The sequence below is a fragment of the Halichoerus grypus genome, chromosome 14 (assembly GCF_964656455.1).
Source record: "Halichoerus grypus chromosome 14, mHalGry1.hap1.1, whole genome shotgun sequence".
NCBI classification, from domain to species: Eukaryota; Metazoa; Chordata; class Mammalia; order Carnivora; family Phocidae; genus Halichoerus; species Halichoerus grypus.
This window is the reverse complement of record NC_135725.1, coordinates 42,472,702-42,492,256: the sequence shown is the minus strand read 5'-3', so window position 1 is coordinate 42,492,256 and position 19,555 is coordinate 42,472,702. Positions and strand designations below refer to the sequence as shown.

General features: G+C 35.2%; 1 protein-coding gene across 1 annotated transcript in view; it reads right to left on the bottom strand.

Annotated features, from left to right (window-relative positions):
- Nucleotides 1-19,555, bottom strand: part of CCDC171 (coiled-coil domain containing 171) — a 312,847-nt gene that overhangs the window by 129,744 nt on the left and 163,548 nt on the right. Inside the window, exons 19-21 of the mRNA XM_078061217.1 lie at nucleotides 9,636-9,862; nucleotides 8,969-9,151; nucleotides 3,369-3,554 (exon numbers count right to left, since the gene is read on the bottom strand). Coding sequence (XP_077917343.1) covers nucleotides 3,369-3,554; nucleotides 8,969-9,151; nucleotides 9,636-9,862 — 596 coding nt within the window. The remainder of the gene's footprint in view (nucleotides 1-3,368; nucleotides 3,555-8,968; nucleotides 9,152-9,635; nucleotides 9,863-19,555) is intronic.

Here is a 19,555-nt window from a genome sequence, read left to right as displayed (position 1 = left end):
GATCCCTTTACTCTTTGATGCTCTACTGTAATACAGGAAGTATTAGTCAAAATCTAACTGTAACATAAAGGAAGGCCTTTCTGAACATCACATCCAAAGTATGATTTATAAAAAACTATTACATATAGAAATATGACTAAAAACAAAACCCCAAAATGTTAATTGGTTGTTTTCAGATGATAAGTTATAAGTAACTTGTTTTCTCTTCTGTATTTTCCATATCTTGTACCCATGATCTTATTTTGTTTTTAAAAAGAAGAAGACCCTTTATTTTTTTTAAAGATTTTATTTATTTATTAAAAAGAAGACAAGCAGGGGGAACGGCAGGCAGAGGGAGAAGTAGACTCTCCACTGAGCAAGGAGCCCGATGCGGAACTCGATCCCAGGACCCTGGGATCAGGACCTGAGCCAAAGGCAGAGGCTTAACTGACTGAGCCACCCAGGCGTCCCAAGACACTTTATTTTTTAAAAGAAGTTATGCACAGGACAAATAAAAAACTATTTATTTAAGTATCACTGAAAAACACAAAAGAATATTTATCAAGTATATACTTGTTTTTCAACCAGTATCTTAATTAATTCTCATAAAAACTCTGTAACGTAAGTATCATTAGCCCTAATTTTGCAGAAGATGAAACTGAGGCTGAGAAAGGTTAAGTTGTTTGCCCAAGTGACAGAATGGGGATTTGAATTTGGAAATACTTGTCCCAAGGCCAGTGTTTTTTCTGCTGAACGGTGCTGCCTCCCACAAGAGAGCATTTTCACATCACCACCTGCTAGTTCTAATTAAGAGATAGTAATTAAACAAGTCTCTACTCCTGACAACAATATTTAAGCGACTGGCATTTTAAAGAAATTAATATGAACAGCTTTTCATCTGCTGGAAGGTACTACACCTAAACACAAACTCCAAGCTATTACAGAAAGAAAAGACTCCAATAGGACACAGTTATATGCTTTGTCAAAGCCTAGTTAATTGCATTATCTATTAATGGGACATGAAGCATAAAAATGTTGAGCAATATATTTCTAAAAATGTTCGACTGTCTAGTAATCCAAGAAATACAAATCAGAGAGACAAGGCCACATTGATCAAATTGGCAAAATTTTTTAAGTAGTAACAGCCAGGTTAGGTAAAAAGTGAATCTGCCATACATTTTAGGAGAGACGTTAACTGATAAAAATTTGCTGTAGGCCAATTTATAATATTTACACTTTAAAACTCATGTGGCCTTTCAGCTAGTAATTCCTCATCTAGGAAGTTATGCTAAGAAAATAATCACAGATATGTATATAAAGATTTAGCCACAGGGTTGCGCATCTTAGAATTACATGGAAGGAAGGAAGGAAGGAAGGAAACAAGCTGAAATGAAACTAAACCTACAATAAGAAACAAGTTAATAAACTATGCATATTCAAAATAATTCCATCAGCCATTAAAAATGATGACACTGCTCTCTTTATTAGCATGGAAAGAAATTGTTGACATGATGTTTTTAAAAAGTAAATTAAAAATTATATATAACAGTATGATTGTATTTTTATTAACTTATATTTGGTTATATTTCTATTATTTACAAAATGTAAGGTCTGAAATAATATACCACAAAATTTTGACTGTGGATATATCTGATGATATGATTTGGGATTCTTTTAATTTTTCTTTTTCTTCATCTATATTTTCTTATTTTTACATAATGAATATTTATTACTTGTGTTAAAAAAAGGAGAAAAAACATTGATATCACAGAATCGTATCAGTTAGTAAGAATGTCTACAACTATTATTAATACATATTAAGTAATATGTTATAAAATAGTTTGTATGTTTTCATTTATGTAAGAAAACCTATATGTATTAAGTTGAACCATATAAAATTGCTGGCATTTGTCTGATTTTGACTTATAAAAACAGCAATTTCAAATGCTTCGACTTAATACACATAATAGGAAAAATATACTCCAAAATATTAATAGTATCCTAGGAGTCCTAGGAGGTTTTTTTTTCTTTAAGGTCATCTGTATTTCCTTCTTTAAATTCATCTGTATTTTCTTCTTTTAAATTTCACTAGTTTCTAATTTTTTCTACAATACTAAATCCCAGTTTCTATATTTATAGGCCAAAAGACCCTAAGCAAGTCAACTGAACTCTCTCAGTTTCATCAAAAAACCATGGGGGGAGGGGCGGGCGCCTGGGTGGCTCAGTCGGTTAAGCATCTGCCTTTGGCTCAGGTCATGATCCCAGGGTCCTGGGATCGAGCCCCACGTCAGGCTCCCTGCTCAGTGGGGAGCCTGCTTCTCCCTCTCCCTCTGCCACTCCCCCTGCTTGTGCTCTCTCTCTCTGTCAAATAAATAAATAAAATCTTTTTTAAAAAAAATCAGAATACACCAAACACAAAAATGAATTCAAAATGGATTCAAGACCTAAAAGTGAGACTTGAAACCATACAAATCCTAGAGGAGAACACAGGCAGTAACCTCTTTAGTATTAGCCATCGCAACTTCTTTCTAGATACGTCTCCTGAGGCAAGGGAAACAAAAGCAAAAATAAACTATCTGGACTTCAGGATAAAATGCTTCTGCACAGCAAAGGAAACAATCAACAAAACTACAAGGCAACCTACAGAAGAAGGTATTTGCAAATGACATATCCAATAAAGGGTTAATATCCAAAATAGATAAAGAATTTATAAAACTCAACACCCAAAAAATGAATGATCCAATTAAGAAGTGGACAGAAGACATGAATACACATTTTTCCAAAGAAGACATACAGTATAATTCTATTAAACTTTATAGTCAACATTTTCCAAATATACCATAGTCCTAAATCCATTAATGAAATTTTCTAAATGGCAACTATTTTATTGTAACTTCTCTTTTCCCTTCTAAGTAGCTTTGCCACAAATATATGACAGGGAGAACAACTCTTTTTAACCAAACCTTCCTCCTCCCCAGGCACACACTTATATAAGAATCAGACAGACCCAGACCCAGAACTTTACACAATCCAAAAGATACGTAGAGTTTCAATGTCCAGGGGGCATAAAACAAGTAAAAGAAAAGAACTAAAGAGAAGAAGAAACAAGGAAGGTAAATGAAAAAAAAACTTGAAATAATAGTAATTACTGGAAATACCCCTACTTTGTTTTCAACTATCCAAGTAAAACCTACTTTGACATTTTTGATACATGTGAATGCACGCTTGGAATTGAGGTCCCAGAACCAAGTTCATTCCATCCTTATAAACTTTTACAGGATAAAATTTCAGATCTTGGGGTCTATTCCCTAGCCAGGAGATATAAATGATTCCCTCAAAGATCCACACCTAAAGGAAATAAACCACTACCACAAGAGACACTCTCCTACCTTAACAGCTTCTCCTAGAGTTTGGTTTTTGTCAGCTTCTTCACTGGAATGCAGTTCAAGTCTATAATTCAACTCCTGCAATTGCTGTGCCTGCTCATTCAGCAGCATCTGAGCCTGTTGTTCCCGAAGTAATGCATTATTCAGTTCCTCACATGCACTTTCAAACTTCTCGTGGGTGATCAGTTTCTGAAAAAAGGATTAAAAAATTCAGTTATAAGCTAGCTGCATTGTTATATCACTTAATCTTCAGAACTAGATATGCTATCATAGAGTATAACACACACATTTCTAAGTGTCTGATACATGACAAAGTACAACTTGCTTTTCTTAATCTCATAAATCAAGACAAAAATACATCATTCTGGTTTTTAAAGTAGAACAGCTATATTCCCGAAGTGATCATTTTTAGTCAAATAAAATCTTAGGAAACTTATTTCAAGTTCAAATAAATCCATATTGCTCAGATTACATTTTCATACATGAGCATTTTTTATAAAGAACAAGATTGCAGGAACTAAAGCCTTTAACGAGTTTCGATGCTTTTAAGTGATTACCCGAAAGTCTGTGTTTGGCATGCGTTACTATTCACGCCTCCCTGGTCAAACATCCCCTCCTTCAAGAATCCTTACCAGACCATCCCTTCCCAACTCCTTCGACTACTCACACTACCATACCATATTCCTTTGTTTTCTTTATAGTCATTATCTAAATTCACTTCGTGTAATTATTCACTTTTTTACTGCCTGTCTGCACCCTGCCACCAACCATATATCTAAGGATGGGAGCTCCACTGGGCAGATCTCATTCCACTTGCCCACCCAACACACAGAAGAGTACCTGGTACTCAGTAGCGCTCAGCAGGTATTTGTTGAATGAAAGAATATTCCTATATAAACATCTACAAATAAAAGTGTGCACCAGAGTATACGGCAGAGTTTTTACGATATCATGACTGCTTTAGAGAATGGAGCACTACATCTGTCTAGACAGTTCTAGCCAGGGGCCATCCCTTAAAAGGTGGGGAATCCAGGGCAGGACACACATGTATTATCTCCTGTTCAAAACAATTAAGCAAATGAAAATAAATTAGCAAACAACAAGAGACATCTTGATCTTGAAGTACAAAGAATGGGAACGTTTCACAAAAGGGAAGTAACCTGAGAAATATATATGGAAAACTAAAAAGCACTGTACAAGTCACTTAACCATGCTGTATATATTAAATACATATGTCTATTTAAGACTGGTAACTTTCCCATTGTTGAAAAGATTTTGAGGTGAATATAATTAACCACAAATATAAAGCAAATTGATTTAAAATTTTTTTTAATTTAGGGTGGGGGAGGGGAAGAGTAGACTAAAAATCCTATTGATTCGAGGCATCTGGAATACATAAACTAGTGCAGTTGAATGTGGACTTTATCTCTGAGTTTTCTGCCACATGAGACAAATGTGCTTAGTTGTAGTTTCCTCGTGGGCCAACAACAGCAAACACGCATCTCATGCAGAGAAAAATTTTTTTACTAGAACTAAGTTTGAGGATAAGTTTATTACATGGGTCTTTCTGTATCATAATATAGTTTTAACTCAGTTTTACTTTGGTGCCAGGTACCTTGCCTGCTGCCTCCCAGAAGCAACGGTCTTGTGCTATTATTTTACTTTTCAAAGGTGTAATATCATGCATTCCTCAACACTGATTAAATTTTAAAGTATGGCATAAACAACAGCAACACTCCAGCATAAAAATAGATGGGGAAGGATTTACCCAAGTTGACACAAGGTAAAGGGAATGATCACAAGCTCACAGGAAAGTTGCCTCGTTTCCTGAGAGTCATCTAGGATAGGTGTATCTGATGTAGCACTGATACTTTTACAGTGTTTAGATTTGGAGGAACACTTATCTTGTACTCCCTCCTAACAGCTGCCTTACTCTCCACATTGTCCCATTACAACTAAACCCTCCACTTCGAGAACATCAACTTTAACGGCCTCCTCTGGACACTCCCATTCATTTCAACCTCTTACCATCCCTCTATTCCCTGACACCACAGCACTCCTTTCGGTCTTATGAACAGATACTTTTGTACTTCTTCTACCCTTTGTTTGTTATGTTGTTTTCAAGTATCACTCCTCGCCATCAGACCATCTGTCACTTGACCTCTATAAATCAAGATCCCCATCATTTCCCAGGACTTCTTTCCACTCCTCCAAAATTTCTCCTTCACCTTAAACTTAGCTAATTTTAGCCTCTCTCTTGTCCATCTATCCCTCCCAGAGACTGACTCAATGCTGTTCACTCTTCAGAAAGTAAACAGAATCAAACAAGTATAGCAAAAGAGAATAAGAAAGAGATGGAAAAGCAGCTGTAAGGACCAATAAAGAAAAAAAAATCATGGGAGATGGCTGTTATAGAACAGCGGTCAGTAGATGAACACAGTGCTCAGAAGCAATAAAAATACTGAATAGCGGGATGCCTGGGTGGCTCAGCCAGTTAAGCATCTGCCTTCAGCTCAGGTCATGATCCCAAGACCGTGGGATCGAGTCCCACATAGGGCTCCTGGTTCAGCAGGGAGCCTGCTTCTCCCTCTGCCTGCCACTCCCCCTGCTTGTGCTCTTTCTCTCTCTCTGACAAATAAATAAAATCTTAAAAAAAAAAAAAATACCAAATAGCTTTCGCAGGCAGGATATTTCCCTTTATGTTACAATTTTAGACCAACTATAAAGAAGCTATTTTATTTTCCTCCTATGTGCTTTGCCTGAAATCAGTGAAAGATGATGATTGCAAGCACACTCCATTTTTTTAGAGGAAAGTAGCATCATTTTTCCATCTGTTCTGTTTTTAATAAAACAATCCTTTATTAACACAGCTAGATATAGACATTAACCACTGTACTGAAGTGGTTAAAAGCATGAGTTTTGGAACCAGACTACTCAGGTCCAAATCTTGTCAGTTCAACTTACTAACTAACTTTGTGACTCTGGGCAAAGTTATTTAGCTGCTCTGTGTCCCATGTTCCTCTTCTGTAAAATAAAGATAATAATAATTTTGAACAATTACTGATATGAGAGGACTAAATAAATCAATTCCTTGAAGTGTTTAGGGTCGGTGCCTGATACATGGTCAATATGGTCATTAAATATTAGAAATCATCACTTTATAACGTTACGTCTTACAATTGCATGTCAAAGTATAAAAAGTACATATCTCATTCCTTCAATTATTACTTCAATTAATCCCATTTTTACTTCTACACATTAGTGAAAGTAATTCACACTAAACATTTCCTGGAACATATTCTTAGCTTTTGCTGCAAGCCAGTTATTCAACCAAAGTTCTTACAAGAGGATTCTGTCACCTTCCAGCAACTTTTCTTCAAACTCTAACCTTCTGTCTGGATTCTAGAAACTGAGTCCTGACTACTTCCAAACTAATCAAAGATAAGATGTTAACTTGTTTTCCTAATAGTTATGGACTAGGAAATCCTACTGTAGGAATACCTAGAATTCCTCATACATATTCCAGAAAGCAACATATCTAATCTTTCAATTTTCAGGAAAGTCACTATTATCTACACCTTAAAAAAAAGTTGGCTATATTCTAAATCTCAAATTATATCACGAGCTGTGTCTTTCCACTTTGGCAGACCACCTCAACATCCCAGATTTAGTTCGTATACACAATTAAGAGCAAATCAAAAGGAGGCAGAGACACACTCCAAAGGAACTGGCTTTTAAAAGTATAAACAGCTCTTTATGATTTAAGATTAATGGCAAAAGAAAATTGGAAAAAAATGAAACATCTATTAACAGGAAAATAGTCAAATAAATTCTGATATATCCATATGATAGAACAGTATTCATTTATCTAAGATGGAATTAATAATAAGTGACACAAGAAAATGCTTCTAGTACTATAAGTAAATATTAATATTTGTATTTTTTTTTGCAAACTGTATATGCAAAATCATTCTAAACTGCAACTGTGCATAAGAGCATGCATCTGCACGTGTACACACACAAAAATGTAGGGAACAAAACTCATCCATAATTCAATATTAATTGGTTATGGGTGGTAAGATTAGAGTGATTTAAATTTCTTCTTTACACTTTTCTGTATTTTTATTTACGACTATCATGTATTACTTTTGTAATAAAAAAAATTTGAGGCAGCTCTATAATTTTACCTTCTCTGAACAAAAAACTAAGAAAATGAGGGAAAAATTCGTGTCTTTAGACATTCACTGATAAGAGAACTATTACTTATCCCCAATCAGAAGAGTAATTCACGATTACTTGACCTGACTAATTTATAAGAACTTTTGGCCCTTTCAAGGCATAGCTACTTGAAATAATAATTAACATTAGCAATTTACATTATCATAGGATTAGTAACTAAACTGCTATCTGCCACTCTCTTTCCACAAATGTTAAAATTACAGATTCCAAATTAGCCATTTAAATTGAAGTTGAACTTGCAAAACTTCGGTTTCCCAAAGAAGGGGGTACTAAAAGTAGCTTGTTGCTAGATTTAGGAAACAAATTTTGCATTTAAATTTATATTAGTTGTCATCAGTTGGATACAATTCTGAAGTTTCAGGGTAACTCCATATTCCTATATCCACACTGAGAACTGCAGTGCTACTAACTAACCTGGGTGGCAAATAGAATATGTGGAAATCTCCATTTTATTGTGCTTCATATATTTACACATTCTGATCTTGATTTAATGTTATTTGGTATCCAGGCTTTCTTTTCTCAGCTATCTTCTGTTTCTTAAATAATACATGAGCTCGATGGAAGTTAAATTGAACATTTCTTTGGAAAAGCAATTTGATTTCAAATGAAATAATCTAGTTTACTCAAAATATTCAATATAAAGGAAAAGAGAGGACATCCCACCTCCCATTCCAAACATCAGGTTCTTCAATTGAGAGAAGTATTTTACTATTTTTTAGTATACATTTGGGGGTTTGTTTGCTAAAGCAGTTAATCTATCCTAACTATAACTTCCTCTTTTTCTACACTTTCAGCCAGAGTATACGTTTTAACAGGGCTATGAGTTCTGCTGACAGAGAATCAGTATTACTTTAAGCATCTGGTATAACTCCTGGTTTTTTGAGATATAATTGAGATAGAACATTGTTTAAGTTGAGGGGGAACAACCTGTTGATTTGATACACCTATATATAAATCACAATATGATTACCACCATTACATTAGCTAAAACCTCTAACATCTGACATAATTATCATTCCTTCTTGTGGTGAGAACATTTAAGATCTAGTCTCTCAGCAACTTTGACATATATAATACAGTACTGTTGGGGAATTTTAGAAGAGAAGTTTTCTGAAGAAAAAGAAATCCTATTAATGGGACTCTGAATTATTTGAAAAAAACAAACAACCAAAAGTTAAAACAAAAATAGAGACATATAGAGATATATAGATCATATATGTGTGTATATATGTGTATGTATATATGTGTATACATATGTTTGTGTGTGTGTGTGTGTGTGTGTGTGTATATATATATATATATATATATATATATATGGAGGAGAGTTCCCCAGAGCCACAGTATTGTAAATCACACATACTTACAGACTGCTTAAATTCATTTAATTGCATTTGGAGACCCTGGGCTTTGTCAAGTTCCTTTTTCATTTCATTCACGTTTCGTTTGAATTCTGTGACCTCCAAGCGCAGTGAGCGGCGTTCCACTTCTGCTGCGTGCAGTCTTTGTGTAAATCCAAATATTTGCTTCTGTAACGATGCTGTGCTTTTCTATTGTTAATCAAGAGCAATTTTACAAGCAGTAACTACAGGTTTACTAATAAATCAATAGCAACAGCCATTTTACCAACTTAAATGTATCTTGGATTATACAGAGAACAATACTAGCTGTAACTGACACTTAGAGGTGAAAGCTTTACTTTTTATGTGACCAATAATTTGGTTGATATGAACAACCAACGAAAATAAATAATCTAATGGCTAGAAAAGGGAGTTGACATTTGTTTATGTCTCATAGCATTCTGTTGCAGTCTACTTACAGAAATAGTAAAATCACAACTCATGCCAGAACTTTTGTATTTGGATATTTTAGACACTTACTCAGAAGTGCTATTATGTACTGCATTAAAGAGTACATGAAACCTAAAGGAAATCTAAATACATTCATGCACAACTAATTTAAACTACAAATGAGTGTGATTCAGAGTTAAATTGACAATCCTAAAGTCACTATTTAATGAAATTGCATACATACCAAAATGGGCACATGGCCACGTAGACCATACTTCAGGGCCAGCGTATTTACTTTATGAAGTCCACGAGCCAACCGCTGAACCAGAGAATCTTTTTCTATGTATGTAATACTCCTGCTACTATGCAAAGGTATACTCTCCATGGCCAGACTAACTTTATCCATGAGTTTTGCAAAAGAATTCTTGGCTGCACCTATGAGTAAATGTCCACAAATTCTGGAATTTGGATCTTCGGGGGGGGGGGAAGAAAAAAGAGGCAGAAAAGATGTGAACTGTCTCTTGCTCATTTCACAACTCTGCCAATCGCAACACAATTAAAATATTTTCTCAGTTATATAATTCCCATTCACCTGTAGTGATTCATTCAGAAAGTCCCCTCCCACATTTTTCACTATGAAAAAAAGGAATGCAGAAAATAGATCACCTACTAAACAACATATCTAAAGAAAATCTGCATGTATGTACATTATATAATTTACACTGAACACTATGACACTAAAAATTCATCATCACTCTTTTCTTTGCTTTAAAACCTAACATAAATTCATTTTCCATTTACAACTACTGAAGCTTGTTACCTTAATGTCATACTGTTTATATTCTCAGACAAGAAAATATAATTTGCCTTAGTCCAAGGCAATTAAAATTTTACAACGACAATTACTTATTTCCCCACAGGATTTTGGTAATCATCCCTCTCACATAATGGACTTAAGGTCCCAGCATATCCAACATGGCCTGCTTGCTGCTAGATTCATCAGGTCTGTAATTAATAATTGTGTTTAGTGTTGATAAATAAAATTGTCAGTGCACTTTCTACTAATTGGTATTCCAGATAATGGTTAATAGGTTTATTTATGCCTTAATAAAAGTCGTGTAATTTAGTTTTCCCTCTGCTAGGCAGGTCTTAATCTGTCATTACATGTTTTATGATACTATCTGTGTAAAATGACAAGCATGGAGAGATTATTTAAATTCAGTAATATACCATTCTACATTTCAGGAGCCTCTGCTGTTGGAATTAACTTAAATTTTGTCTTTACATCATAAACACAAAAAGGATATTTGGCCAGTTTTATCCAATAGAAAAATGTTTTATAATTCTAAGAATACATACAGTTCAACAGTAAAGAACAACATTGGCTGAGAAGGTGATCAATCAGTGGTTTTCTAAGTCAGAAAGAACAATCTCACAGAAGCCCTGTGTTCAAAAATGTGAGGCTTCTTTTATTTCTTTATTCCTCAGTGGATAAAAGGAAAGATAAATTTTTAAATTTATGCAGCAGTCATGGAGCACCTGGGTGGCTCAGTCAGTTAAGCATCAGACTCTTGATTTTGACTTAGGTCATGATCTCAGGGTCATGGGATTGAGCCTTGCATTGGGCTCAGCGCTCAGCAGGGAGTCTGCTGGAGATTCTCTTTCTCCCTCTCCCTCTGCCCCTCCCTCTGCTAGCATGCTCTCTCTCAAATAAGTAAATAAGTAAATAAATCTTTTTTAAAAATTTATGCAGCAATCAGATTTTAGAAACCACAACTGCCTAGAAGTTATACATAAAATAAAAGTTATAAATTGAATAAAAGCATAATACCCTTCATGTAGAATTTATTTCTATTAGTTATTGATGCATTAACTTCTAACAATATAAGGTGATATAAGTTTAATTCTATATACCTCTCATAAACATACTCTCTAAGAATCCCATTGACAGAAGGCATATAAAGTATAATTAAAATACACAGTTCCTTTGTTAACAATCAATTATTTAAATAAGTCATGAATAAAAAAGAGTTCAGTAGCTTCACATACCAATTAACATAAAATACAGAACAACTGATTTAAAAGAATTGTTAAATTAGTGTTTAATAGGTCATTGAAAAAATAAACAGTAAAAGCCATTTTACCTATAACATTCAATATTATACATCATTCAAGTGCCTAATATATGTATTCCCTGTGTCTCAACTGGCTTGCAACTCCTTAACTGTGTCTTTTGTTATCTCAGTAAACCCTGTATTTGTACTGTACCAGCCTAGCATATATGGATATTTTGTATGTGTTTATTGGATTAATTGTACTTCATTTTACTTCCATAGCAGCTGCAACATGCTGAATATAAGGATGCATTCCATAATACCAAGAAAGACACATAGATCAATGGAACAGAAGAGAGAACCCAGAAAGGGACCCTCAACTGCTTGGTCAACTAATCTTTGACAAAGCAGGAAAGAATGTCCAATGGAAAAAAGGCAGTCTCTTCAACAAATGGTGTTGGGAAAATTGGACAGCTACATGCAGAAGAATGAAACTGGACGATTTCCTTACACCATACACAAAAATAGACTGAAAATGGATGAAAGATCTAAATGTGAGACAGGAATCCATCAAAATCCTAGAGGCGAACACAGGCAGCAACCTCTATGACCTTGGCCGCAGCAACTTCCTGCTAGACACACCTCCAAAGGCAAGGGAAACAAAAGCAAAAGTGAACTACTGGGACTTCATCAAGATAAAAAACTGCTGCACAGCAAAGGAAATAGTCAACAAAACTAAAAGGCAATCTATGGAATGGGAGAAGATATTTGCAAATGATATGTCAGATAAAGGGCTACTATCCAAAATCTATAAAGAACTTATCCAATTTCAACACCCAAAAAATAAATAACCCAGAAATGGGCAGAAGACATGAACAGACATTTTTCCAAAGAAGACATCCAAATGGCCAGCAGACACATGAAAAAGTGCTCAGCATCACTTGGCATCAGGGAAATCCAAATCAAAATCTCAATGAGATACCACCTCACACCAGTCAGAATGGCTAAAATTAACAAGTCAGGAAACGACAAATGTTGGCGAGGATGCAGAGAAAGGGGAACCCTCTTACACCGTTGGTGGGAATGTAAGCTAGTACAGCCACTCTGGAAAACAGTATGGAGGTTCCTCAAAAAGTTAAAAATAGAGCTACCCTATGACCCAGCAATTGCACCACTAGGTATTTACCCAAAGGATACAAATGTAGTGATCCAAAGGGGCACCTGCACCCCAATGTTTATAGCAGCAATGTCCACAATAGCCAAACTATGGAAAGAGCCCAGATGTCCATCAACAGATGAATGGATAAAGAAGATGTGGTGTGTATATATACAATGGACTATTACTCAGCCATCAAAAAGGATGATATCTTACCATTTGCAACAAGGCAGATGGAACTGGAGAGTATTATTCTGAGCAAAATAAGTCAATCAGAGAAAGATAATTATCACATGGTTTCCCTCATATTGGAATTTAAGAAACAAAACAGAGGATCATAGGAGAAGGGAGGGGAAAATAAAACAAGATGAAATCAGAGAGAGAGACAAACCATAAGAGACTCTTAACTATAGGAAACAAACTGAGGGTTGCTGGAGGGGAGGTGGGTGGGGAGATGGGATAACTGGGTGATGGGCATTAAGGAGGGCACGTGATGTAATGAGCACTCGGTGCTATATGCAACTGATGAATAACCGAACTCTATATCTGAAGTTAATGATACACTATATGTTAATTAATTGAATTTAAATAAGATTTAAAAAAAAGAAAAATTAGTATTTTTAATGGTATGTCAACAGCTATTCTTTATATTTTTTTAATTTTTTTAAATTTTATTATGTAATGTTAATCACCATACATTACATCATTAGTTTTTGATGTAGTGTTCCATGATTCATTGTTTGCATACGACACCCAGTGCTCCATTCAATATGTGCCTTCTTTAATACCCATCACTGGGCTAAACCATCCCCCCACCCCCTCCCCTCCAGAACCCTCAGTTTGTTTCTCAGAGTCCATAGTCTCTCATGGTTCGTCTCCTCCTCCGATTTCCTGCCCTTCATTTTTCCCTTCCTACTATCTTCTCTTTTTTTTTAACATATAATATATTATTTGTTTCAGAGGTACAGGTCTGTGATTCAACAGTCCTACACAATTCACAGTGCTCACCACAGCACATACCCTCCCCAATGTCTATCACCCAGCCACCCCATGCCTCCCACCCCCCACCACTCCAGCAACCCTCAGTTTGTTTCCTGAGATTAAGAATTCCTCATATTAGTGAGATCATATGATACATGTCTTTCTCTGATTGACTTATTTCACTCAGCATAATACCCTCCAGTTCCATCCACGTCATTGCAAATGGCAAGATTTCGTTCCTTTTGATGGCTGCATAATATTCCATTGTATATAGATACCACATCTTCTTTATCCATTCATCTGTCAATGGACATCTTGGCTCTTTCCACAGTTTGGCTATTGTGGACATGGCTGCTATAAACATCGGGGTGCACGTACCCCTTCGGATCCCTACATTTGTATCTTTGGGGTAAATACCCAGTAGTGCAATTGTTGGGCCGTATGGTACCTCTATTTTCAACTTTTTGAGGAACCTCCATACTGTTTTCCAGAGTGGCTGCACCAGCTTGCATTCCCACCAACAGTATAGGAGGGTTCCCCTTTCTCCGCATCCCCGCCAACATCTGTTGTTTCCTGACTTGTTAATTTTAGCCATTCTGACTGGTGTGAGGTGGTATCTCATTGAGGTTTTGATTTGGATTTCCCTGATGCCAAGTGATGTTGAGCACTTTTTCATGTGTCTGTTGGCCATTTGGATGTCTTCTTTGGAAAAATGTCTGTTCATGTCTTCTGCCCATTTCTTGATTGGATCATTTGTTCTTTGGGTGTTGAGTTTGATAAGTTCTTTATAGATTTTGGATACTAGCCCTTTATCTGATATGTCATTTGCAAATATCTTCTCCCATTCCGTCAGTTGTCTTTTGGTTTTGTTGACTGTTTCTTTTGCTGTGCAAAAGCTTTTTATCTTGATGAAGTTCCAATAGTCCATTTTTGCCCTGCTTCCCTTGCCTTTGGCAATGTTTCTAGGAAGAAGTTGCTGTGGCTGAGGTCAAAGAGGTTGCTGCCTTGTTCTCCTTTAGGATTTTGATGGACTCCTGTCTCACATTGAGGTCTTTCAACCATTTTGAGTCTATTTTTGTGTGTGGTGTTAAGGAAATGGTCCAGTTCTTTATATTTTTCAAGATTTTTTTATTTATCTATTTGTCAGAGAGAGAGTGAGAGAGGGAACGGCAGGCAGAGGGAGAAGGAGTCTCCCCGCTGAGCAGGGAGCCCAATGAGGGACTCAGTCCCAGGACCCTGGAATCATGACCTGAGCCAAAGGCAGATGCTTAACTAACTGAGCCACCCAGGTGTCCCAAAAGTTATTCTTTTTAAATAAACAAGATAAAAGCTCATCATTTTAGGAAATTTTCAGGCATATCAAAGTAATAAAATTTTCACAAAGAGCCTTTAAAAGCAAAAATCAATTATAATTAAATTTTAACGAATAGCAGTTTTTTACTATATCATAGAAACAAATTTGTGTAGGCACTAACCACTCTGAAAGGCGAAATTGAGTGACAATATAATTCTACAAGGCATTCTTCTGAATTTTTAAGAAGTGGGAAAGAGGCATAAGTTCCTGACTACTGACTCTCAAGGAATTACAGAAAGAGCACTAAATAATTTATGCTTTGATGAGTGAGAAGTGTTTTTGTGACATACTTCACATTATACAGTATAGAGTACAATTAATTCAACATTAAATAAATGAAGAAACAAAAAAAAAACCCTCCAGTGACATAGTTGTAGGATTATTTGTATAATGATATAGATATACGAGACAAAAATAAGGTCACTGAAATTTCTCATGTCTACTCTGGTCTAAACTGTTTAAATGTTTGCCACATTTAACAAATTCTTGTTTATGTAAAATACATTTGTTAATCACTTTCCCTCTATTTAATAGCATGTGTCTTTTGAGAAATAAGAGGACTCTAATGGACTTTTTCCAATAGCAAAGGCAATATCATATATTTAAGATTAAAATCTTTAAAACAAATTCATAAAGAATTGGTTTGACCAGTAATTCTAAACCTGTGAGCGGCAGATCTTGGGGCAGGGGTAGGGGAGGCTGAAGAATTATTTCAAGGGTTCCATCACTTTTAACTAAAGCAACCATTGCCATCTTGATCTTTATTTAACCCTAAAAAAATATACAGCATGAATAATATATGCCCATGATGTTGTGGGTAATAAATTAAGTCCTTTAAAACATTATCACAGTCAACTGCTACTGAAAATACAACTATCATCTGGGGAGAGAGCAGTCTACAATATGTCTTCTTATCAAAATGGAGTCCTCAAACTTAGAAAGATTGAGAAACACTCCTTTATTGAAAATGGGGATTCATGAGTAATGATTTAATTAGTACACATGTAATACAAAATTATTTAATTTAATCATAATGTTGGTCATAATGTTGGTCATGGAGTATAATATTAATAACAATGAGTAATAATACAATAACAACAAATGTTAATCATGAGTAATGCTAACGCCTTAAATTCCAACTCAGCTCCACACACTTGGGAATATTTTGTCATCCTTGACATCTCTGTCTCCCTTACCATCTCCCCCACATCCCATCCTTAATATTTCTCCAATCTACTCAATGTTCTCTGTGATCATGACCATATCTTATCTGTATTCTTGCAAGAGTCTCCCTACTCTTCTTCAGTCTTTCCCTTCTTCAACCCATCCTCCACCATAGGCAAAGTGTCTTGTAAAACACAAATATGAGGGGCACCTGGGTGGCACAATTGGTTGAGGATCTGACTCCATTTTGGCTCAGGTCATGGTCGTGAGACCAAGCCCCACATTGGGCTCCATGCTGGGTGTGGAGCCTGCTTAAGATTCTCTCTCCCTTTCCCTATGCCCCAACCCCCTGCCCCCACTTGCACATGGATGCATGCTCTCTCTCTGTCAAAAATAAAATAAAATAATAAAATAAAACACAAATAGGATCTTTTCACAACTCCTGCTTTTACGCCTGGGTGAAGATCTAGGAATAAATTTCAAACTCCTTAAAACATGCCCTATAAGGCCCTACATGATCTGATCCCTGCTTACTTGTTCAGGAAGACCTTTCACTATTAATTATATGCAACTCTTTTCAAGTGATACCAACACATCACAATCTTAAACCAAAAATAATGCTTGTGTCTCCAAACTGCTAATAATTTGGGAAATATGAATGTGGACATCGTTTTCAAACATGGGAGGCAATCATTATGGCAAGATGTTTGCTTCAAAGCAATGTTTTAACTAAAAAAAAAAAAAAAAAGGAAAACAACAACTATGAAAATAGCTCAAAATACTATAAGCAAAAGTAATGACAGAATTTCTTACCATATTTTAAAATATCAAGATGTACATATGAAAAAAATAGCATGATACTGGTATTATCTCTTTCCTTATCTCTTCTAGAGATAGGGAAAATAATGGAATAGACAGACAGGAAATAGATCCAAGAGCATATATGCTAAATGACATATCTTACTTAATTCAGTATGGAAAAAGGTGGGTGACTAAATTGAAAAGTATTGCAACTAGCTGATCATCTGGACACAAACAAATCTTAATCATTTCCTCACTACTTAAACCAAAAATAACTCTAGATAATCCAAGATTTAACAAAAAATTTAAAATACTAGACTGAAATATGAGCAATTCAACCTTGAGGTAAGGCTAGCCTTTTCAAGTAAATCAGCAATAGAAAAAGCACAAAGTAAATACTTAATAATTTAGCTATACAAAAATTAAAATACACAAAACTAAAATACACACTGTAAAATTATTTACATGAAAAAAAATTATTTACATGATACAGAGCAAAGTGTTAATATGTGTGATACACAAGTTCTTATAATTCCATAAGAAACAAACACACACCCCCGTATATGAACATAATGAGATAATTGTAAAAGAATATGAATGAGTGTAGAACAAATGAAAAAATTTGCAACCTAACAACAAAAAATGCAAATAAGTAATAACATAGTTTCTTTTGCCTTTCAAATTAATAAAGATGAAAAAGATTGTCATAATTTAATGTGCCAAAGGCATTATGGGGAGACCAGCACTCTCGGTACCGATCATGGGAGTGTAAGGCAAGGGAACTCTCACGAAAGGCACACTGGAGATTCTTTCCAAATGTAAAATATGCAAACTCATTTCTCAGGAATTTAGCCGAGGAAGTAACTGTGCAAACATAAATTGTTTTTGCACAAACATGTTAATTACATCACCGTTCATTACAGTATTGCTTAAAATCATGGAAATTTTTAAGAAAAGACACCAATATCCACCAATAGGGAATTCACAGAGTAAACTACAGTACATATAAACCATGGGGCAGTATGTGACCAAATACAATTAATAAAGTATACCTCCTTTATTGACATGGAAATACATTTAATTGTCCATTGAATAGAAAAAAATTACAATGAGGCATGATTGTATGATTGTATGATTCTCTCATGTGAGACTGTGTGTCTGTGTGTATCCGTGTTTATACACATGTTTGGGTGATCTGCAGAATCTGTACACAGAATAGCTCGTATATATAAAGATACCATGTTAGGAAATAGGGATGGGAAACCTGTAACACTGATTAAGAATCAATAGCTTTTATTTCTGTCTGTATTATTTATAAATAATACTAAAGATATAAATGCCCAATAACAGGACAATCCAAAAATATATCTCGACTCAGACAAACAATATTCAGGGGAATGATTAGAAGAAAGCAAATTTTATTGAAATGCAGTTATCAACCCATTTTAAGTGTGGCTATTAATGTATTATAAGTAAGGCAATATACTTAAAATACAGACTAACTAAAGTTAATTTTTTAGGGGGCAGGAGGGATGGGGTGGCCGGGTGATGGACATTGGGGAGGGTATGTACTATGGTGAGCGCTGTGAATTGTCTAAGACTGATGAATCACAGACCTGTACCCCTAAAATAAATAATATATTATATGTTAATGAGAAAAATTTTAAGGGGTGCCTGGGTGGCTCAGTCAGTTAAGCGGCTGCCTTGGGCTCAGGTCATGATCCCAGGATCCTGGGATCAAGCCCCGCATTGGGTTCCCTGCTCAGCGGGGAGTCTGTGTCCCTTTCCCTCTGCCCCTCTTCCTGCTCATGCTCTCTCTCTCATAAATAAATAAAATCTTTTTAAAAAATCAAATAAATTCAAAACTTATTGTGTAAGTTTTTGTCCTAAAGTCAGTGAATTCATCTCTGGTTCTGTCAATATATTCAATATAATTTACATCTTAAAGAAAAAGGATTGTGAATCCATAGCTCAAATCTGATGCTCTGCATTTGAAAGCTGCTAAGAGAGTATATCTTAAAGTTCTTATCACAGGAAAAAAATGTTTTTGTGACTAGGTATGGTGACAAATGTTAACTAGTCTTGCTATAGTGATTATTTAGCAATATATACCAATACTGAATCATTATGTTGTACACCTGAAATTAATACGTCAATTAGACCTCATTTTTTTAAAGTGGCTGGCATATAATAGATGCTCAATACTTACTGAATGGATGAAAAAAACTGATGCTATGAAGATAGAAGGAACTTAAGTAACTTCGTGTTGGGTTTTTTTTCCCCTCAGTTTTATCAAGAAAATATTGACATATGTCACCGTATAAGTTTAAGGCATATAACATGACGGCTTAATTTACATACAGTGTGAAATAATTACCACAATAGGTTCAGATAACATCCATCTTCTCATATAGATACAATAAAAAGAAAAGAAAGAAGAAAAAGGAAAAAAAAAGTTCTCCTTTGAAGAATGAGAACTCTTAGGATTTACTCTCTTAACACCTTTCCTATACAGCATACAGTAGTGTTAACTGTAGTCACCACGCTATACATTGCATCCCTAGGACTTATTTATCTTATTACTGGAAACTTGTACCTTTAGCCACCTTCCACTAATTCCCCCTCACTTTACCTTCCACCTCTGGTAACCAACC